Below are 24,021 nucleotides of genomic sequence, written 5' to 3'. Positions count from 1 at the left end.
CCTGCACATGCGGATACAGGTAAATTTCACCTGCTATTCACCACCTCACAGTGGCGAATAGTAACTGCATCAAATTCCGAAAATTGATAATTTTAGGAATTTGATGAATACCATAATTTCCTCATCCCCATACTAATGTACTAATTTACCCATACTAATGTACTAATGTACTAATGTACCCATACTAATGTACTAATTTACCCATACTAATGTACTAATGTACTAATGTACTAATTTACCCATACTAATGTACTAATGTACTAATGTACTAATGTACTAATTTACCCATACTAATGTACTAATGTATGGGGAGTGTGGAAATTAATGCAGGGGAACTTAGCAAGGAGATATCTGTGATATCTCCTGTGGTAAGTGGCTACATGAATACCAAAATAACGTTATTTAAGAAAAATGTCCTTAAAAACGTTATTTTAGTGTTGATGAATAGGCCCCTGAGGCTGTGGTTTGTGTCTAGTAATAAGAAGTGCCCTAAGACTAACAGAGAATATTGGAGTCATTTGTTATTTTATATAAGTAAAGTTAATAGCAGACTCACGCTCAGTGACGGCCTTTATAGAAAAAATTACTTAGTACTTTTACCCTCAGTAGATGTGACAATATATTAATGGGAGGATGAGCCTTGTGTCATGTATTCATTATAATCTAAATGTAACTATTGCATTTCCACTGAGGGTAGACAGGACACATTCATCTGTAAATGTAATTAGGACTTTTCAATTTTACATTAATATGTTTGATACATAGAATAATATGTAATAGGAGGCTAGTTATATACAGAATCATAAACAGAACTACTTTTGTGGACTTATCATTACCCTATTCTGTTGCAATATTACTTAGTTCCTTGCTAAGGGGGCAGCTGGGGTACTATAATATAACACTTGGAATAGTTCTAAATGTCGGATGGGTACAGAATCCTGATGCTGGCATCCTGACAGGGTTAAAATACTGACACTTGCCAGACAGTATTCTAACCCTCCCCCTCTCCCTACCCTAACCCTAAACCTGAATCTAACCTCCCCCATAGTGTTTAAACCTAACCTCCCCACCCCGCACCCTAAACCTAACCATACCCCCTATTTGTCTAACCTTCCCCCCAACCCAGCTATTTACCTTTGGTATGCTGGCACTGAGATTATAACAGGTGTCGGGATTCTGGCGCTGGTATTCTCAGTGCTGGTATCCTTTGCACCAGGATATTGAACTGATCCCTTAAATGCATCTATATTTATTTCCATAAACAATCTTATGATACAACTGGGATTTTTTAAGCAATTTTCAGGTGACAAAAAACTATTAAGGTATATATTGGTACTATAAGCAATTCTTTATAATTTAGTCTGCCCCAGTATAATTTTTCTCGAGTTCAATTCAGGTTTTATAAGCAGAATATACATCTTTGGGAAAAATATACAGCCCAGAACTCCAGCACATGAGGACAATATGGCGAATATCTCCACAGCCACCGCGTCTTTCCCTTTGGTGCTCAGATAGGCCGGGATCATTGCAATCCAGACACTGGAGAACACCAACATGCTGAAGGTGATGTACTTGGCCTCATTAAAACTATCCGGTAATGTCCTCACCATGAAAGCCAGAACAAGGCTCACAGCCGCCAGGATCCCCATGTAACCCAACACAGAGTAAAACCCAATCACCGACCCTTCATTACACTGAATGATGATCATTCCCTGATAGGAGTGATGGTCATACTCCTGGTAGGGAGGAGAAACAGACAGCCAGATACCACAGATCAGAGCTTGGACAGAGGAGCACACAATCACTACATAATTAGACACTTTGAGTGTGACCCACTTTCTCCAGGGACTGCCAGGTTTGGTGGCTTTGAAAGCAATGCAGACAGTGACCGTCTTGGCCAGTACAGAAGAGACAGCTGTGGAGAAGAAGATCCCAAATGATGTCTGTCTCAGCCTGCAGGTTATATCCAGAGGCCGACCGAGGAACAAGAACACAGAGAAGAAGCTCAGCAAGATGGAGACCAGGAGAATGAAGCTTACAGCCCGATTATTGGCTTTCACAATGGGAGTGTCCCAGTAATAAATAAAGTTCCCTAATATAAATAATGTTATGGCAGAGAAAGATAAAGCTGTTACTGCAGAAATTAGCAACACAATGTCCTTCTCATATGACAGAAAGTCGTACAATTTGGGAATACAGCTCACTTTTCTCTCATCTGGCCATTCTTCATCAGGACATCTATGGCAGCTCTCACTGTCTGTGATGAAATATACAATAACACATAATATCTGTGTGGCCAATAATTTGTTTAATAAAAAAAAATTCTAAAACATCCATAGTAAATAAAACTCTACAGGAACAATGTATAACACAATTCACTGGTAATAGTCTTGCTGTGCTTCTACCTAAAATGCTTCATCATGTGGTTGACCAATTAAGGGATGTACTGTCAATGGAACAGTATGGCCAGGGCTGCCGACAGCCAAACTGGGCCCAGGTGACAGGTTGCATGGCCTAATCATGGGAGATTTTCAGGTCATCTGTCACAGCGCTGGAGCAATGATGAATTAATTCAGATTCCGTGACTATTTATAATGTCAGTTATCAGGGCCCAAATGGAATAGACCCTTAAGCATGTTACTGTTACAATAAAAAAATGTGCAGATGTCTACATTCAATTATTTTTAGCTGTGGTGACTGTGCAGGTACAGTATGTGATAGATGTGGTGACTGTGTATGTACAGTAGGTGATAGATGTGGTGACTGTACATGTACAGTAGGTGATAGTTTCCGTGACTCTGCATGTACAGTAGGTGATAGTTGTGGTGACTGTGCATGTACAGTATGTGATAGATGTGGTGACTGTGCATGTACAGTATGTGATAGCTGTGGTGACTGTGTATGTACATTATGTGAAAGCTCTGGTGACTGTGTATGTACAGTATGTGATATATGTGGTGAATGTGCTTATACAGTGTGTGATAGCTGTGGTGACTGTGTATGTACAGTATGTGATTGCTGTGGTGACTGTGTATGTACAGTAGGTGATAGCTGTGGTGACTGTGCATGTACAGTATGTGATAGCTGTGGTGACTGTGCATGTACAGTATGGGATAGATGTGGTGACTGTGCATGTACAGTAGGTGATAGCTGTGGTGACTGTGTATGTACAGTATGTGATAGATGTGGTGACTGTGTATGTACAGTATGTGATAGCTGTGGTGACTGTGTATGTACAGTATGTGAAAGCTCTGGTGACTGTGTATGTACAGTATGTGATATATGTGGTGACTGTGCTTATACAGTGTGTGATAGCTGTGGTGACTGTGTATGTACAGTAGGTGATAGCTGTGGTGACTGTGCATGTAGAGTAGGTGATAGTTGTGGTGACTGTGCGGGTACAGAAGGTGATAGTTGTGGTGACTGTGCAGTAAGTGATAGTTGTGGTGACTGTGCTGGTACAGTATGTGATAGATGTGGTGACTGTGCAGGTACAGTATGTGATAGATGTGGTGACAGTGCATGTACAGAATGTGATAGCTGTGGTGACTGTGTATGTACAGTATGTGATAGTTGTGGTGACTGTGCATGTACAGTATGTGATAGGTGTGGTGACTGTGTAAGTACAGTATGTGATAGCTTTGGTGACTCTGCATGTACAGTATGTGATAGTTGTGGTGACTGTGCATGTTCAGTGTGTGATAGCTGTGGTGACTGTGCATGTACAGTGTGTGATAGATGTGGTGACTGTGCATGTACAGTGTGTGACAGATGTGGTGACTGTGCATGTACAGTATGTGATAGCTATGGTAACTGTGCATGTACAGTATGTGATAGCTTTGGTGACTGTGCATGTACAGTATGTGATAGATGTGGTGACTGTGCATGTACAGTGTGTGATAGATGTGGTGACTGTGCATGTACCAGTGTGTGATAGATGTGATGACTGTGCATGTGCAGTATGTCATAGGTGTGGTGACTGTGCATGTACAGTATGTGATAGCTGTGGTTACTGTGCATGTACAGTATGTGATAGATGTGGTGACTGTGCATGTACAGTATGTGATAGATGTGGTGACTGTGTATGTACAGTATGTGATAGCTGTGGTGACTGTGCATGTACAGTATGTGATAGATGTGATTGTGTATGTACAGTAGGTGATAGATGTGGTGACAGTGTATGTACAGTATGTGATAGATGTGGTGACAGTGTATGTACAGTATGTGATAGCTGTGGTGACTGTGCATGTACAGTATGTGATAGCTGTGGTGAATGTGCATGTACAGTATGTGATAGCTGTGGTGACTGAATGTACAGTATGTGATATATGTGGTGACTGTGCATGTACAGTAGGTGATAGATGTGGTGACTGTGCATGTACAGTAGGTGATAGATGTGGTGACTGTGCCGGTACAGTAGGTGATAGATGTGGTGACTGTGCAGGTACAGTATGTGATAGATGTGTTGACTGTGCAGGTACAGTATGTGATAGATGTGGTGACAGTGCAGGTATAGTATGTTATAGATGTGGTGACTGTGCATGTACAGTAGGTGATAGATGTGGTGAACGTGCATGTGCAGTAGGTGATAGCTGTGGTGACTGGGCATGTACATTATGTGATAGATGTGGTGACTGTGCATGTACAGTAGGTGATAGATGTGGTGACTGTGCATGTACAGTAGGTGATAGATGTGGTGACTGTGCAGGTACAGTAGGTGATAGATGTGGTGACTGTGCAGGTACAGTATGTGATAGCTGTGGTGACTGTGCATGTACAGTAGGTGATAGATGTGGTGACTGTGCATGTACAGTAGGTGATAGATGTGGTGAACGTGCATGTACAGTATGTGATAGCTGTGGTGACTGTGTATGTACATTATGTGATAGATGTGGTGACTGTGCATGTACAGTATGTGATAGATGTGGTGACTGTGCAGGTACAGTAGGTGATAGATGTGGTGACTGTGCAGGTACAGTAGGTGATAGATGTGGTGACTGTGCAGGTACAGTAGGTGATAGATGTGGTGACTGTGCAGGTACAGTAGGTGATAGATGTGGTGACTGTGCATGTGCAGTATGTGATAGCTGTGGTGACTGTGCATGCACAGTATGTGATAGTTGTGGTGACTGTGTATGTACAGTATGTGATAGATGTGGTGACTGTGCATGTACAGTATGTGATAGTTGTGGTGACTGTGCATATACAGTATGTGATAGTTGTGGTGACTGTGCATGTACAGTATGTGATAGTTGTGGTGACTGTGCATGTACAGTATGTGTTATATGTGGTGACTGTGCATGTACAGTATGTGATAGTTGTTGTGACTATGCATGTACAGTATGTGATAGATGTGGTGACTGTGCATGTACAGTTTGTGATAGATGTGGTGACTGTGCATGTACAGTATGTGATAGATGTGGTGACTGTGCATGTACAGTATGTGATAGATGTGGTGACTGTGCATGTACAGTTTGTGATAGATGTGGTGACAGTGTATGTACAGTATGTGATAGATGTGGTGACTGTGCATGTACAGTATGTGATAGATGTGGTGACTGTGCATGTACAGTATGTGATAGTTGTGGTGACTGTGCATGTACAGTATGTGTTATATGTGGTGACTGTGCATGTACAGTATGTGATAGTTGTGGTGACTGTGCATGTACAGTATGTGATAGCTGTGGTGACTGTGCATGTACAGTTTGTGATAGATGTGGTGATAGTGTATGTACAGTATGTGATATATGTGTTGACTGTGCATGTACAGTATGTGATAGGTGTGGTGTCTGTGCTGGTACAGTATGTGATAGATGTGGTGACTGTGCATGTACAGTATGTGATATATGTGGTGACTGTGCATGTACAGAATGTGATAGTTGTGGTGACTGTGTATGTACAGTATGTGATAGATGGGGTGACTGTGCATGTACAGTATGTGATAGGTGTGGTGTCTGTGCTGGTAAAGTATGTGATAGATGTGGTGACTGCATGTACAGTATGTGATAGTTGTGGTGACTGTGTATGTACAGTATGTGATAGATGTGGTGACTGTGCATGTACAGTATGTGATAGTTGTGGTGACTGTGTATGTACAGTATGTGATAGATGTGGTGACTGTGCATGTACAGTATGTGATAGGTGTGGTGTCTGTGCTGGTACAGTATGTGATAGATGTGGTGACTGTGCATGTACAGTAGGTGATAGCTGTGGTGACTGTGCATGTACAGTAGGTGATAGCTGTGGTGACTGTGCATGTACAGTATGTGATAGATGTGGTGACTGCATGTACAGTATGTGATAGATGGGGTGACTGTGCATGTACAGTATGTGATAGATGTGGTGACTGTGCATGTACAGTATGTGATAGGTGTGGTGTCTGTGCATGTACAGTATGTGATAGATGTGGTGACTGTGCATGTACATTATGTGATAGCTGTGGTGACTGTGCATGTACAGTAGGTGATAGCTGTGGTGACTGTTCATGTACAGTATGTGATAGTTGTGGTGACTGTGCATGTTCAGTATGTGATAGGTGTGGTGTCTGTGCTGGTACAGTATGTGATAGATGTGGTGACTGTGTATGTACAGTATGTGATAGATGTGGTGACTGTGTATGTACAGTATGTGATAGCTGTGGTGACTGCATGTACAGTATGTGATAGATGTTGTGACTGTGCATGTACAGTATGTGATAAATGTGGTGACTGTGCATGTACAGTATGTGATAGTTGTGGTGACTGTTCATGTACAGTATGTGATAGATGTGGTGACTGTGCATGTACAGTATGTGATAGGAGTGGTGTATGTGCATGTACAGTATGTGATAGATGTGGTGACTGTGCATCTACATTATGTGATAGCTGTGGTCACTGTGCATGTACAGTATGTGATAGTTGTGGTGACTGTGCATGTACAGTATGTGATAGTTGTGGTGACTGTGCATGTACAGTATGTGATAATTGTGGTGACTGTTCATGTACATTATGTGGTAGTTGTGGTGACTGTACATGTACAGTAGGGGTGAGCGGGTTCGGATTTCTGAAATCCGAACCCCACCGAGCCCTCACGATCCGAGGCCGATCCGAGTCAGGCTCGACTTTTCCCGCCTGACTCGGATCTGAAATCGAGGCAAAACATCATCATTCCGCCTTCCGGGTCTCGCAGGTTTTGGATCCTATATAAGGTTCCCTACGTCGGCTCCATTTTCTCACTCGACTGTGGACAGTGAAGAGGGAGGGTGGGAGTTAGGGCTGGCTGGGCTGTGTAGTGTAGTGTAGTGTAGTGTTGTAGTGTAGTGTAGTGCAGTGTAGTGCTGTGCTGTGCTGCACTGTGCTGCTGTTTTCCATAGGGGCCCTGTCCACTACTTCAAAGTCCATAGGGGCTGGCTGGACTGTGTTGTGCAGTCAGTTGTCCATAGGGGCTGTGTCCACTCCAAAGTCCTGTGCAGTGTCCCAGTCCTAAAGGGGTGCTGTAGTGTTGTCCAGGGGGTGCTCTGTCCCTCAGGGGTGCTCCCCCCAAGTGCTAAAAAAAAAATATTTTTTCTGTGTTTGTGAATTGTGTGCACTGTGGCTGCACGTGCATCAAGAAAGGATCAGCGCCAAGCGTGCGCCTGTGTCACATAAGTAAAAGGCCGGCTGGCTTGTCCGTTAAAGGGTCCTGTAACCCCCAAAGGGCACTCCAAACAAAATAAAAATATATATTTTTTTGTGTTTGTGAATTGTGTGCGTAGTAGCCGCACGTGCATCAACAAAGTAGTGCCAAGCGTGCGCCTGTGTCCCTAAAGTAAAAGGCCGGCTGGCTTGTCCATTAAAGGGTGCTGTAACCCCCAAAGTACACTCCAAACAAAATAAAAAATATTTTCTGTGTTTGTGAATTGTGGGCCTGATTCAGAGCCACTCGCTCTTTGCGGTCTTTCGTTTTCTAAAAAGGGGTGGCTATTCAAATGAACCGTTCACACTTTGCGGTCTGTTCACGCCTCTAAGTCTGAACGAGCGAGCAAAACATGCGAACGTAAATTTGAAAAATACGCCCCCTAGCCGCTCGCACCATACGTCATGTCCACTATTTATTAGATTAATCGAGTAAATCGAACAGCGTCTGAACTGCTCACTATTCTAGTGGTTGGTTTTTTCAACCACTATTTTGCGAGCAGTTCTAAGTTAAAAAAAACCAAGTGACGTGGTCAATGACGCTGATGGATTAATTATGCACTCCCTTAAAACGCCCATTTTGACCTTTAAGCACGCCTGCGATCGGATCTCCACTCCTCATTTTCAAGCACCTTCCCCTGTTACCACCCACATATGCCTCATTCTGTCACTCAAAATAGCAGGCATTCGCTATTTTGCGAGCACTTTAATTTCGGCCGCACTGACTGGTTCGCGCATGCGTATAATGATCCGTACGCATGCGCAGTTGGGCAAACATTGCTCGGAGCGAACGAGCTGCCACTTACGAGTGGCTCTGAATCAGGCACTGTGTGCGCAGTAGCCGCACGTGCATCAACAAAGTAGTGCCAAACGTGTGCCTGTGTCATAAGTAAAGGCCCAGCTGATTTCTTAAAGGGTGGTGTAACCCACAAAGTGCACTAGTCTGCAACAAAAATAAAAAATTATTTTCTGTGTTTGTGTGCGCCTTAGCCGCACTTACATATCAATATAACATAAATGGAAGAACAAACTTTCTCCGATAAAAATAAAATAGGGAAAGATCAAGAACCACTTCCTCCTAATGCTGAAGCTGCTGCCACTAGTCATGACATAGACGATAACATGCCATCAACGTCGTCTGCCAAGGCCGATGCCCAATGTCATAGTAGAGGGCACATACAATCCCAAATGGCAAAGTTCAGGAAAATGACCTTGAAAAAAACATTTAAATGATCTGAAGAGAAACGTAAACTTGCCAATATGCCATTTACGACACGGAGAGTCAAGGAATGGCTAAGGTCTTTCCCTATGTTCATGACTGGTGGTACAGCTTCACATGACGATGGAAGCCCTCCTCCCACTAAAAAAATCAAAAGAGTTAAGCTGGCAAAAGCACAGCGAAGAACTGTGCATTCTAAGAAGATATCACAAATCCCCAAGGAGAGTCCAAGTGTGGTGGTGGTTGCAATGCCTGACCTTCCCAGCACTGGACGGGAAGAGGTGGCTCTTTCCACCATTTGCACGCCCCCTGCAAGTGCTGAAAGGAGCAGTCACAGTCCACTTGCTGATATGCAAATTGAAGATGTCACTGTTGAAGTACAACAGGATGAGGATACTGGTGTAGCTGGCGCTGAGGAGGAAGTTGACGAGGAGGATTCTGATGGTGATGTGGTTTGTTTAAATCATGCTCCGGGGGAGACAGTTGTTGTCCGTGGGATGAAAAAGCCCATCACGGTCATGCCTGGGCAGAAGACCAAACATTCCACCTCTTTGGTCTGGCAATATTTCTATCCAAATCCAGACAACAACTGTCTTGCCATATGTACCATATCTAAAGGTGAAATAAGTAGGGGTAGGGACGTTAACCACCTAGGAACATCCTCCCTTATACGGCACCTGCAGCGCTTTCATAAAAAGTTACTGTCAAGTTCAGAAACTTTGGCTAAGCAGTCCAGGGACACCTAAATCCCGTTGTCCTGTTGTATCCAAGCGCCTGCAAACCACTCCGTCAACTCCCTCCTCGTCAATTTCCTCCTTAGTCAGGATCGGAAGTAGTCCTGCAGGCCATGTCACTGGCATGACTGACTCTCCTATCCGGGATTCCTCCGGAGGATCCTGCATTGCTACGCCTCCTGCTGCCGCTGCTGCTGTTGCTGCTGCTGGGAGTCATTTATCTTCCCAGAGAGGAAGAAGGAACACCACTACTTTTACTAAATAATTGACCCTCCAACAGTCCTTAGCGAGGAGGATGAAGTACGACAGCAGTCATCCTGAAGCAAAACGTATAACTGAGGCCTTGACTGCTATGTTGGTGTTAGACGTGCGTCCGGTATCCGCCATTAGTGCAGTGGGATTTAGACAATTGATGGAGGTAGTGTGTCCGTGGTTCCAAATCACATCTAGATTCCACTTCACTAGGCAGGCGATACCGAGACTGTACAGATATGTCAGAAAAAGTGTCCTCAGTGTCCTGAAAAATGCCATTGTACCCAATGTCCACTTAACCACGGACATGTGGAAAAGTGGAACAGGGCAGACTAAGGACTATATGACTGTGACAGCCTACTGGGTAGATGTATCACCTTATGCAGCAACAGAAGCATCGTCACCAGTAGCAGCATCTCAGAAACGCCAGCTCGTTTTAAGGCAGGCTACGCTGTGTATCACCGGTTTCAGTAAGAAGCACACCGCCGACAACCTCTTAGAGAAACTGAGGGAAATCATCGCCCAGTGGCTTACCCCACTTAGACTCTCCTGGGGATTTGTGATATCTGACAACGCCACCAATATTGTGCGGGCATTACATCTGGGCAAATTCCAACACGTCCCATGTTTTGCTCAAACAATAAACTTGGTGGTGCAGAATTTTCTGAAAAGCGACAGGGGCATGCAGGAGACGCTTTGGGTGGCCCGAAAAATTTCTGGCCACTTTCGCCATTCAGTGACTGCGTGCTGAAGACTGGAGCGCCAACAAACACTCTTTAACCTGCCCTGCCATCACCTGAAGCAAGAGGTTGTGACGCGGTGGAACTCAACCGTCTATATGCTTCAGAGGATGGAGGGGCAGCAAAAGGCCATTCAAGCCTATACATCCACCTATGACATAGGTAAAGGTGGGGGTATGCACCTGACTCAAGCGCAGTGGAGAATGATTTCCGTGTTGTGCAAGGTTCTCCAGCCCTTCGAACTTGCCACACGTGAAGTCAGTTCAGACACTGCCAGCTTGAGTCAGGTCATTCCCCTCATTAGGCTTTTGCAGAAGCAGCTGGAGAAAGTGAAGGAAGAGCTAAGACAGAGCGATTCTGCTTGGCATGTGGGACTTGTGGATGAATCCCTTCATTCGCTTTGCCAGGATTCCAGGGTGGTCAATCTGTTGAAATCAGACCACTACATTTTGGCCACCGTGCTCGATCCTAGGTTTAAAGCCTATGTGGTGTCTCTCTTTCCGGCCGACACAAGCCTGCAGAGGTGCAAAGACCTGCAGGTGAAAACACTGTCAGCTGAAGCAGAAAGTGACACGTCAACAGCTTCTTCATTTTCTCCTGCAACTGGGGCTGCCAGGAAAAAACTTAGTTATGCTAAGCAACCCGCTGGCAGTGATGCAGGGCAGGCAGGACCAAGTTTGGACATCTGGTCCAGTCCGGAGGACCTGGCAACAATTTCTGACATGTCTACTGTCACTACATATGATACTGTCACCATTGACAGAATGGTGGAGGATTACATCGGTGACAGCATCCAAGTAGGCATGTCAGACAGTCCATACCTGGACTGGCAGGAAAAAGAGGCAATTTGGAGGCCCCTGTACAAACTGGCTCTATTTTACCTGAGTTGCCCCCCCTCCAGTGTGTACTCCGAAAGAGTGTTTAGTGCAGCCGGGAACCTTGTCAGCGAAAGGCGTAGGAGGTTGCTTCCACAAAATGTGGGGAAGATGATGTTCATAAAAATGAATTATCAACTCTTCCAGGGAGACCAGCCTCCAGAACGTACAGAGGGACCTGTGGTGGTGGATTCCAGTGGGGACGAGTTAATACTCTGTGAGGATGAGGATGTACACAACACTGAAGAGGGTGAGGAATCGGTGGATGAGGAGGATGAGGATGACATCTTGCCTCCGTAGAGCCAGATTGTGCAGGGACAGATTAATTGCCAGCTTGTTTTGTGGGGGCCCAAACGAACCAATCATTTCAGCCTCAGTTGTGTGGCAGACCCTGGCACTGAAATGATTGGTTTGTTAAAGTGTGCATTTTCTGTTTATACAACATAAGGGTGGGTGGCAGGGCCCAAGGACAATTCATCTTGCACCTCTTTTTTTCCTTTGCATTATGTACAGTTTGGGGCCTAGTTTTTCAAACTGTCATCCTGTCTGCCACTGTAGTATCACTCCTAGATGGGTCACGTGTTTGTGCCGCCCACTCGTGTTGCTTAGCATAGTCATCCAGCTACCTCGGTGCAACCTTTTGGACATAAAAACACTATTGTGAGGTGTGAGGTGTTCAGAATAGACTGGAAATAAGTTGAAATTAAGGTTATTGAGGTTAATAATAGCATAGGAGCAGAAAAACCAACACATTCTATGGTTTTAGCTGTTTTTATGTTTTTTTTTAAAAAAATACAGATCCAAACCACAAAACCCAGAACCCAAAACAAGAAAGGGTGGTTTTTGCCAAACCAATCCAGATGCAAAACACAAAGAAAGATCCAGATCCAAAACCAAAACACAAAACACGAAAAGTGGCCAGTGCACACCCCTAATGTACAGTAGTTGATAGTTGTGGTGACTGTGCATGTACAGTGTGTGATAGTTGTGGTGACTGTGTATGTACAGTGTGTGATAGCTGTGGTGACTGTGCAGGTACAGTATGTGATAGTTGTGGTGACTGTGTATGTACAGTGTGTGATAGTTGTGGTGACTGTGTATGTACAGTGTGTGATAGCTGTGGTGACTGTGCATGTACAGTAGGTGATAGCTGTGGTGACTGTGCATGTACAGTATGTGATAGCTGTGGTGACTGTGCATGTACAGTGTGTGATAGTTGTGGTGACTGTGTATGTACAGTGTGTGATAGCTGTGGTGATTGTGCATGTACAGTAGGTGATAGCTGTGGTGACTGTATGTATAGTGTGTGATAGATGTGGTGACTGTGCTTGTACAGTATGTGACAGTTATGGTGACTGTGCAGGTACAGTATGTGATAGTTGTGGTGACTGTGCTTGTACAGTATGTGATAGTTGTGTTTACTGTGCATATACAGTATGTGATAGATGTGGTGACTGCATGTACAGTATGTGATAGCTGTGGTGACTGTGTATGTAAAGTATGTGACAGCTGTGGTGACTGTGCAGGTACAGTATGTGATAGCTGTGGTGACTGTGCATGTACAGTATGTGATAGTTGTGGTGACTGTGCATGTACAATATGTGATAGATGTGGTGACTGTGCATGTTCAGTGTGTGATAGCTGTGGTGACTGTGCATGTACAGTGTGTGATAGATGTGGTGACTGTGCATGTACAATATGTGATAGCTGTGCTGACTGTGCATGTACAGTATGTGATAGATGTGGTGACTGTGCATGTACAGAATGTGATAGATGTGGTGACTGTGTATGTACAGTATGTGATAGATGTGGTGACTGTGCATGTACAGTAGGTGATAGCTGTGCTGATTGTGTATGTACAGTATGTGATAGCTGTGGTGACTGTGCATGTACAGTATGTGATAGATGTGGTGACTGTGTATGTACAGTATGTGATAGATGTGGTGACTGTGCATGTACAGTAGGTGATAGCTGTGCTGACTGTGCATGTACAGTATGTGATAGCTGTGCTGACTGTGCATGTACAGTATGTGATAGCTGTGGTGACTGCATGTACAGTATGTGATAGCTGTTGTGAATGTGCATGTAAAGTATGTGATAGCTGTGGTGACTGTGCATGTACAGTATGTGATAGGTGTGGTGAATGTGCATGTACAGTATGTGATAGTTGTGGTGACTGTGCATGTACAATATGTGATGATGTGGTGACTGTGCATGTTCAGTGTGTGATAGCTGTGGTGACTGTGCATGTACAGTGTGTGACAGATGTGGTGACTGTGCATGTACAGTATGTGATAGCTGTGGTAACTGTGCATGTACAGTATGTGATATATGTGGTGACTGTGCATGTACAGTGTGTGATAGATGTGGTGACTGTGCATGTACCAGTGTGTGATAGCTGTGGTGACTGTGCATGTACAATATGTGATAGCTGTGGTGACTGTGCATGTACAGTATGTGATAGTTGTGGTGACTGTGCATGTACAATATGTGATAGATGTGGTGACTGTGCATGTTCAGTGTGTGATAGCTGTGGTGACTGTGCATGTACAGTGTGTGATAGATGTGGTGACTGTGCATGTACAGTTTGTGCCAGATGTGGTGACTGTGCATGTACAGTATGTGCCAGATGTGGTGACTGTGCATGTACAGTATGTGATAGCTGTTGTAACTGTGCATGTACAGTATGTGATAGATGTGGTGACTGTGCATGTACAGTATGTGATAGATGTGGTGACTGTGCATGTACCAGTGTGTGATAGCTGTGGTGACTGTGCATGTACAATATGTGATAGCTGTGGTGACTGTGCATGTACAGTATGTGATAGATGTGGTGATTGTGCATGTACAGTATGTGATAGCTGTGGTGATTGTGCATGTACAGTATGTGATAGATGTGGTGATTGTGCATGTACAGTAGGTGATAGATGTGGTAACTGTGCATGTACAGTATGTGATAGATGTGGTGACTGTGCATGTACAGTGTGTGATAGATGTGGTGACTGTGCATGTACCAGTGTGTGATAGCTGTGGTGACTGTGCATGTACAGCATGTGATAGATGTGGTGACTGTGCATGTACAGTATGTGATAGATGTGGTGATTGTGCATGTACAGTATGTGATAGCTGTGGTGACTGTGCATGTACAATATGTGATAGCTGTGGTGACTGTGCATGTACAGTATGTGATAGCTGTGGTGACTGTGCATGTACAATATGTGATAGCTGTGGTGACTGTGCATGTACAGTATGTGATAGATGTGGTGATTGTGCATGTACAGTAGGTGATAGATGTGGTGACTGTGCATGTACAGTAGGTGATAGATGTGCTGACTGTGCATGTACAGTAGGTGATAGCTGTGCTGACTGTGCATGTACAGTATGTGATAGATGTGGTGACTGTGCATGTACAGAATGTGATAGATGTGGTGACTGTGCATGTACAGTAGGTGATAGATGTGGTGACTGTGCATGTACAGTATGTGATAGATGTGGTGATTGTGCATGTACAGTATGTGATAGCTGTGGTGACTGTGCATGTACAATATGTGATAGCTGTGGTGACTGTGCATGTACAGTATGTGATAGCTGTGGTGACTGTGCATGTACAGTTTGTGATAGCTGTGGTGACTGTGCATGTACAATATGTGATAGCTGTGGTGACTGTGCATGTACAGTATGTGATAGCTGTGGTGACTGCATGTACAGTATGTGATAGCTGTTGTGAATGTGCGTGTAAAGTATGTGATAGCTGTGGTGACTGTGCATGTACAGTATGTGATAGGTGTGGTGACTGTGCATGTACAGTATGTGATAGTTGTGGTGACTGTGCATGTACAATATGTGATGATGTGGTGACTGTGCATGTTCAGTGTGTGATAGCTGTGGTGACTGTGCATGTACAGTATGTGATAGCTGTGGTGACTGTGCATGTACAGTATGTGATAGCTGTGGTGACTGTGCATGTACAATATGTGATAGCTGTGGTGACTGTGCATGTACAGTATGTGATAGATGTGGTGATTGTGCATGTACAGTAGGTGATAGATGTGGTGACTGTGCATGTACAGTAGGTGATAGATGTGGTGACTGTGCATGTACAGTATGTGATAGATGTGGTGACTGTGCATGTACAGAATGTGATAGATGTGGTGACTGTGTATGTACAGTATGTGATGATGTGGTGACTGTGCATGTTCAGTGTGTGATAGCTGTGGTGACTGTGCATGTACAGTATGTGATAGGTGTGGCGACTGTGCATGTACAGTATGTGATAGTTGTGGTGACTGTGCATGTACAATATGTGATGATGTGGTGACTGTGCATGTTCAGTGTGTGATAGCTGTGGTGACTGTGCATGTACAGTGTGTGACAGATGTGGTGACTGTGCATGTACAGTATGTGATAGCTGTGGTAACTGTGCATGTACAGTATGTGATAGATGTGGTGACTGTGCATGTACAGTGTGTGATAGATGTGGTGACTGTGCATGTACCAGTGTGTGATAGCTGTGGTGACTGCATGTACAATATGTGATAGCTGTGGTGACTGTGCATGTACAGTATGTGATAGATGTGGTGACTGTGCATGTACAGTATGTGATTGATGTGGTGATTGTGCATGTACAGTATGTGATAGATGTGGTAACTGTGCATGTACAGTGTGTGATAGATGTGGTGACTGTGCATGTACAGTAGGTGATAGATGTGGTTACTGTGCATGTACAGTATGTGATAGATGTGGTGATTGTGTATGTACAGTAGGTGATAGATGTGGTGTTTGTGTATGTACATTATGTGATAGATGTGGTGACTGTGCATGTACAGTAGGTGATAGCTGTGCTGACTGTGCATGTACAGTAGGTGATAGCTGTGCTGACTGTGCATGTACAGTATGTGATAGCTGTGCTGACTGTGCATGTACAGTATGTGATAGCTGTTGTGAATGTGCATGTAAAGTATGTGATAGCTGTTGTGAATGTGCATGTAAAGTATGTGATAGCTGTGGTGACTGTGCATGTACAGTATGTGATAGGTGTGGTGACTGTGCATGTACAGTATGTGATGATGTGGTGACTGTGCATGTTCAGTGTGTGATAGCTGTGGTGACTGTGCATGTACAGTATGTGATAGGTGTGGCGACTGTGCATGTACAGTATGTGATAGTTGTGGTGACTGTGCATGTACAATATGTGATGATGTGGTGACTGTGCATGTTCAGTGTGTGATAGCTGTGGTGACTGTGCATGTACAGTGTGTGACAGATGTGGTGACTGTTCATGTACAGTATGTGATAGCTGTGGTAACTGTGCATGTACAGTATGTGATAGATGTGGTGACTGTGCATGTACAGTGTGTGATAGATGTGGTGACTGTGCATGTACCAGTGTGTGATAGCTGTGGTGACTGTGCATGTACAATATTAGATAGCTGTGGTGACTGTGCATGTACAGTATGTGATAGATGTGGTGACTGTGCATGTACAGTATGTGATAGATATGGTGATTGTGCATGTACAGTATGTGATAGCTGTGGTGACTGTGCATGTACAGTAGGTGATAGATGTGGTTACTGTGCATGTACAGTATGTGATAGATGTGGTGATTGTGTATGTACAGTAGGTGATAGATGTGGTGACTGTGCATGTACAGTATGTGATAGATGTGGTGACTGTGTATGTACAAAAGGTGATAGATGTGGTGACTGTGCATGTACAGTATGTGATAGATGTGGTGATTGTGTATGTACAGTAGGTGATAAATGTGGTGACTGTACATGTACAGTAGGTGATAGATGTGGTGACTGTGCATGTACAGTAGGTGATAGCTGTGCTGACTGTGTATGTACAGTATGTGATAGCTGTGGTGACTGTGCATGTACAGTATGTGATAGATGTGGTGACTGTGCATGTACAGAATGTGATAGCTGTTGTGAATGTGCATGTACAGTATGTGATAGATGTGGTGACTGTGCATGTACAGTAGGTGATAGATGTGCTGACTGTGTATGTACAGTATGTGATAGCTGTGGTGACTGTGCATGTACAGAATGTGATTGCTGTTGTGAATGTGCATGTACAGTATGTGATAGCTGTGGTGACTGTGTATGTACAATATATGATAGCTGTGGTGACTGAATGTACAGTATGTGATATATGTGGTGACTGTGCATGTACAGTAGGTGATAGATGTGGTGACAGTGCATGTACAGTGTGTGATAGCTGTGGTGACTGCATGTACAGTATGTGATAATTGTGGTGACTGTGTATGTACAGTATGTGATAGTTGTGACTGTGCATGTACAGTATGTGATAGCTGTGGTGACTGCATGTACAGTATGTGATAGTTGTGACTGTGCATGTACAGTATGTGATAGCTGTGGTGACTGTGCATTGACAGTATGTGATAGCTGTTGTGAACGTGCATGTACAGTATGTGATAGTTGTGACTTTGCATGTACAGTATGTGATAGCTGTGGTGACTGGGCATGTACAGTATGTGATAGATGTGGTGACTGTGCATGTACAGTATGTGATAGTTGTGGTGACTGTGCATGTACAGTATGTGTTATATGTGGTGACTGTGCATGTACAGTATGTGATAGTTGTGACTTTGCATGTACAGTATGTGATAGCTGTGGTGACTGGGCATGTTCAGTATGTGATAGCTGTGGTGACTGTGCATGTACAGTATGTGATAGCTGTGGTGACTGTGCATGTACAGTAGGTGATAGATGTAGTGACTGTGTATGTACAGAGTGTGATAGGTGTGGTGACTGTGCATTTACAGTATGTGATAGATGTGGTGACTGTGCAAGTACAGTAGGTGATAGATGTGGTGACTGTGCATGTACAGTATGTGATATATGTGGTGACTGTGCATGTACAGTATGTGATAGTTGTGGTGACCTTGTATGTACAGTATGTGATAGATGTGGTGACTGTGCATGTACAGTATGTGATAGGTGTGGTGTCTGTGCTGGTACAGTATGTGATAGATGTGGTGACTGTGCATTTACAGTATGTGATAGATGTGGTGACTGTGCATTTACAGTATGTGTTAGATGTGTTGACTGTGCATTTACAGTATGTGATAGATGTGGTGACTGTGCATGTACAGTAGGTGATAGATGTGGTGACTGTGCATGTACAGTATGTGATAGATGTGGTGACTGTGTATGTACAGTATGTGATAGTTGTGGTGACTGTGCATGTACAGTGTGTGATAGCTGTGGTGACTGTGCATGTACAGTAGGTGATAGCTGTGGTGACTGTGCATGTACAGTATGTGATAGCTGTGGTGACTGTGCATTTACAGTACGTGATAGATGTGGTGACTGTGCATGTACAGTATGGGATAGATGTGGTGACTGCATGTACAGTATGTGATAGATGTGGTGACTGTGCATGTACAGTATGTGATAGTTGTGGTGACTGTGCATGTACAGTATGTGATAATTGTGGTGACTGTGTATGTACAGTATGTGATAGCTGTGGTGACTGTTCATGTACATTATGTGGTCGTTGTGGTGACTGTACATGTACAGTAGGGGTGAGCGGGTTTGGATTTCTGAAATCCGAACCCCACCGAGCCCCCACGATCCGAGGCCGATCCGAGTCAGGCTCGACTTTCCCGCCTGACTCGGATCTGAAATCGAGGCAAAACATCATCATCCCGCCTTCCGGGTCTCGCGGGTTTTGGATCCTATATAAGGTACCCACGTCAGCGCCATTTTCTCACTCGACTGTGGACAGTGAAGAGGGAGGGTGGGAGTTAGGGCTGGCTGGGCTGTGTAGTGTAGTGTAGTGTAGTGTTGTAGTGTAGTGTAGTGCAGTGTAGTGCTGTGCTGTGCTGCACTGTGCTGCTGTTGTCCATAGGGGCTCTGTCCACTACTTCAAAGTCCATAGGGGCTGGCTGGACTGTGTTGTGCAGTCAGTTGTCCATAGGGGCTGTGTCCACTCCAAAGTCCTGTGCAGTGTCCCAGTCCTAAAGGGGTGCTGTAGTGTTGTCCAGGGGGTGCTCTGTCCCTCAGGGGTGCTCCCCCCAAGTGCTAAAAAAAAAATATTTTTTCTGTGTTTGTGAATTGTGTGCACTGTGGCTGCACGTGCATCAACAAAGGAGCAGCGCCAAGCGTGTGCCTGTGTCCCATAAGTAAAAGGCCGGCTGGCTTGTCCGTTAAAGGGTGCTGTAACCCCCAAAGGGCACTCCAAACAAAATAAAAATATATATTTTTTTGTGTTTGTGAATTGTGTGCGTAGTAGCCGCACGTGCATCAACAAAGTAGTGCCAAGCGTGCGCCTGTGTCCCATAAATAAAGGGCCAACTGGATTGACCACTAAAGGGTGCTGCAACCCCCAAAGGGCACTCCAAACAAAATAAAAAAAAATTTCTGTGTTTGTTAATTGTGTGCACTGTGGCTGCACGTGCATCAATGAAGGAGCAGCGCCAAGCGTGCGCCTGTGTCCCTTAAGTAAAAAGCTGGCTGGCTTGTCCATTAAAGGGTGCTGTAACCCCCAAAGTACACTCCAAACAAAATAAAAAAATATTTTCTGTGTTTGTGAATTGTGGGCCTGATTCAGAGCCACTCGCTCTTTGCGGTCGTTCGTTTTCTAAAAAGGGGTGGCTATTCAAATGAACCGTTCACACTTTGCGGTCTGTTCACGCCTCTAAGTCTGAACGAGCGAGCAAAACATGCGAACGTAAATTTGAAAAATACGCCCCCTAGCCGCTCGCACCATACGTCATGTCCACTATTTATTAGATTAATCGAGTAAATCGAACAGCGTCTGAACTGCTCACTATTCTAGTGGTTGGTTTTTTCAACCACTATTTTGCGAGCAGTTCTAAGTTAAAAAAAACCAAGTGACGTGGTCAATGATGCTGCTGGATTAATTATGCACTCCCTTAAAATGCCCATTTTGACCTTTAAGCACGCCTGCGATCGGATCTCCACTCCCCATTTTCAAGCACCTTCCCCTGTTACCACCCACATATGCCTCATTCTGTCACTCAAAATAGCAGGCATTCGCTATTTTGCGAGCACTTTAATTTCGGCCGCACTGACTGGTTCGCGCATGCGTATAATGATCCGTACGCATGCGCAGTTGGGCAAACATTGCTCGGAGCGAACGAGCTGCCACTTACGAGTGGCTCTGAATCAGGCACTGTGTGCGCAGTAGCCGCACGTGCATCAACAAAGTAGTGCCAAGCGTGTGCCTGTGTCATAAGTAAAGGCCCGGCTGATTTCTTAAAGGGTGGTGTAACCCACAAAGTGCACTAGTCTGCAACAAAAATAAAAAATTATTTTCTGTGTTTGTGTGCGCTTTATCCGCACTTACATATCAATATAACATAAATGGAAGACCAAACTTTCTCCGATAAAAATAAAATAGGGAAAGATCAAGAACCACTTCCTCCTATTGCTGAAGCTGCTGCCACTAGTCATGAAATAAACGATAACATGCCATCAACGTCGTCTGCCAAGGCCGATGCCCAATGTCATAGTAGAGGGCACATACAATCCCAAATGGCAAAGTTCAGGAAAATGACCTTGAAAAAAACATTTAAATCATCTGAAGAGAAACGTAAACTTGCCAATATGCCATTTACGACACGGAGAGTCAAGGAATGGCTAAGGTCTTTCCCTATGTTCATGACTGGTGGTACAGCTTCACATGACGATGGAAGCCCTCCTCCCACTAAAAAAATCAAAAGAGTTAAGCTGGCAAAAGCACAGCGAAGAACTGTGCATTCTAAGAAGATATCACAAATCCCCAAGGAGAGTCCAAGTGTGGTGGTGGTTGCAATGCCTGACCTTCCCAGCACTGGACGGGAAGAGGTGGCTCTTTCCACCATTTGCACGCCCCCTGCAAGTGCTGAAAGGAGCAGTCACAGTCCACTTGCTGATATGCAAATTGAAGATGTCACTGTTGAAGTACAACAGGATGAGGATACTGGTGTAGCTGGTGCTGAGGAGGAAGTTGATGAGGAGGATTTCTGATGGTGATGTGGTTTGTTTAAATCATGCTCCGGGGGAGACAGTTGTTGTCCGTGGGATGAAAAAGCCCATCACGGTCATGCCTGGGCAGAAGACCAAACATTCCACCTCTTTGGTCTGGCAATATTTCTATCCAAATCCAGACAACAACTGTCTTGCCATATGTACCATATCTAAAGGTGAAATAAGTAGGGGTAGGGACGTTAACCACCTAGGAACATCCTCCCTTATACGGCACCTGCAGCGCTTTCATAAAAAGTTACTGTCAAGTTCAGAAACTTTGGCTAAGCAGTCCAGGGACACCTAAATCCCGTTGTCCTGTTGTATCCAAGCGCCTGAAAACCACTCCGTCAACTCCCTCCTCGTCAATTTCCTCCTTAGTCAGGATCGGAAGTAGTCCTGCAGGCCATGTCACTGGCATGACTGACTCTCCTATCCGGGATTCCTCCGGAGGATCCTGCATTGCTACGCCTCCTGCTGCCGCTGCTGCTGTTGCTGCTGCTGGGAGTCATTTATCTTCCCAGAGAGGAAGAAGGAACACCACTACTTTTACTAAATAATTGACCCTCCAACAGTCCTTAGCGAGGAGGATGAAGTACGACAGCAGTCATCCTGAAGCAAAACGTATAACTGAGGCCTTGACTGCTATGTTGGTGTTAGACGTGCATCCGGTATCCGCCATTAGTGCAGTGGGATTTAGACAATTGATGGAGGTAGTGTGTCCCCGGTTCCAAATCCCATCTAGATTCCACTTCACTAGACAGGCGATACCGAGACTGTACAGAAATGTCAGAAAAAGTGTCCTCAGTGTCCTGAAAAATGCCGTTGTACCCAATGTCCACTTAACCACGGACATGTGCACAAGTGGAACAGGGCAGACTAAGGACTATATGACTGTGACAGCCTACTGGGTAGATGTATCACCTTATGCAGCAACAGCAGCATCGTCACCAGTAGCAGCATCTCAGAAACGCCAGCTCGTATTAAGGCAGGCTACGCTGTGTATCACCGGTTTCAGTAAGAAGCACACCGCCGACAACCTCTTAGAGAAACTGAGGGAAATCATCGCCCAGTGGCTTACCCCACTTAGACTCTCCTGGGGATTTGTGATATCTGACAACGCCACCAATATTGTGCGGGCATTACATCTGGGCAAATTCCAACACGTCCCATGTTTTGCTCAAACAATAAACTTGGTGGTGCAGAATTTTCTGAAAAGCGACAGGGGCATGCAGGAGACGCTTTGGGTGTCCCGAAAAATTTCTGGGCACTTTCGCCATTCAGTGACTGCGTGCTGAAGACTGGAGCGCCAACAAACACTCTTGAACCTGCCCCGCCATCACCTGAAGCAAGAGGTTGTGACGCGGTGGAACTCAACCGTCTATATGCTTCAGAGGATGGAGGGGCAGCAAAAGGCCATTCAAGCCTATACATCCACCTATGACATAGGTAAAGGTGGGGGTATGCACCTGACTCAAGCGCAGTGGAGAATGATTTCCGTGTTGTGCAAGGTTCTCCAGCCCTTCGAACTTGCCACACGTGAAGTCAGTTCAGACACTGCCAGCTTGAGTCAGGTCATTCCCCTCATTAGGCTTTTGCAGAAGCAGCTGGAGAAAGTGAAGGAGGAGCTAAGACAGAGCGATTCTGCTTGGCATGTGGGACTTGTGGATGAATCCCTTCATTCGCTTTGCCAGGATTCCAGGGTGGTCAATCTGTTGAAATCAGACCACTACATTTTGGCCACCGTGCTCGATCCTAGGTTTAAAGCCTATGTGGTGTCTCTCTTTCCGGCCGACACAAGCCTGCAGAGGTGCAAAGACCTGCAGGTGAAAACACTGTCAGCTGAAGCAGAAAGTGACACGTCAACAGCTTCTTCATTTTCTCCTGCAACTGGGGCTGCCAGGAAAAAACTTAGTTATGCTAAGCAACCCGCTGGCAGTGATGCAGGGCAGGCAGGACCAAGTTTGGACATCTGGTCCAGTCCGGAGGACCTGGCAACAATTTCTGACATGTCTACTGTCACTACATATGATACTGTCACTATTGACAGAATGGTGGAGGATTACATCGGTGACAACATCCAAGTAGGCATGTCAGACAGTCCATACCTGGACTGGCAGGAAAAAGAGGCAATTTGGAGGCCCCTGTACAAACTGGCTCTATTTTACCTGAGTTGCCCCCCCTCCAGTGTGTACTCCGAAAGAGTGTTTAGTGCAGCCGGGAACCTTGTCAGCGAAAGGCGTAGGAGGTTGCTTCCACAAAATGTGGGGAAGATGATGTTCATAAAAATGAATTATCAACTCTTCCAGGGAGACCAGCCTCCAGAACGTACAGAGGGACCTGTGGTGGTGGATTCCAGTGGGGACGAGTTAATACTCTGTGAGGATGAGGATGTACACAACACTGAAGAGGGTGAGGAATCGGTGGATGAGGAGGATGAGGACGACATCTTGCCTCCGTAGAGCCAGTTTGTGCAGGGACAGATTAATTGCCAGCTTGTTTTGTGGGGGCCCAAACGAACCAATCATTTCAGCCTCAGTTGTGTGGCAGACCC

At 44.9% G+C, this 24,021-nt stretch overlaps 1 protein-coding gene across 1 annotated transcript in view; it reads right to left on the bottom strand.

Moving 5' to 3' along the window:
• Positions 1-1,349: 1,349 nt before the first annotated feature.
• LOC148481537 (vomeronasal type-2 receptor 26-like) overlaps positions 1,350-24,021 on the bottom strand; it is a 132,183-nt gene continuing 109,511 nt past the window's right edge. The window contains exon 3 of the mRNA XM_088453295.1: positions 1,350-2,257. Coding sequence (XP_088309421.1) covers positions 1,350-2,257 — 908 coding nt within the window. The remainder of the gene's footprint in view (positions 2,258-24,021) is intronic.

This window comes from Taudactylus pleione, unplaced genomic scaffold (genome assembly GCF_031769625.1).
Source record: "Taudactylus pleione unplaced genomic scaffold, aTauple2 ptg000575l, whole genome shotgun sequence".
Classification (NCBI taxonomy): Eukaryota; Metazoa; Chordata; class Amphibia; order Anura; family Myobatrachidae; genus Taudactylus; species Taudactylus pleione.
Note: the sequence above shows the minus strand (reverse complement) of the source record. Positions and strands in the feature narration are given on the sequence as shown.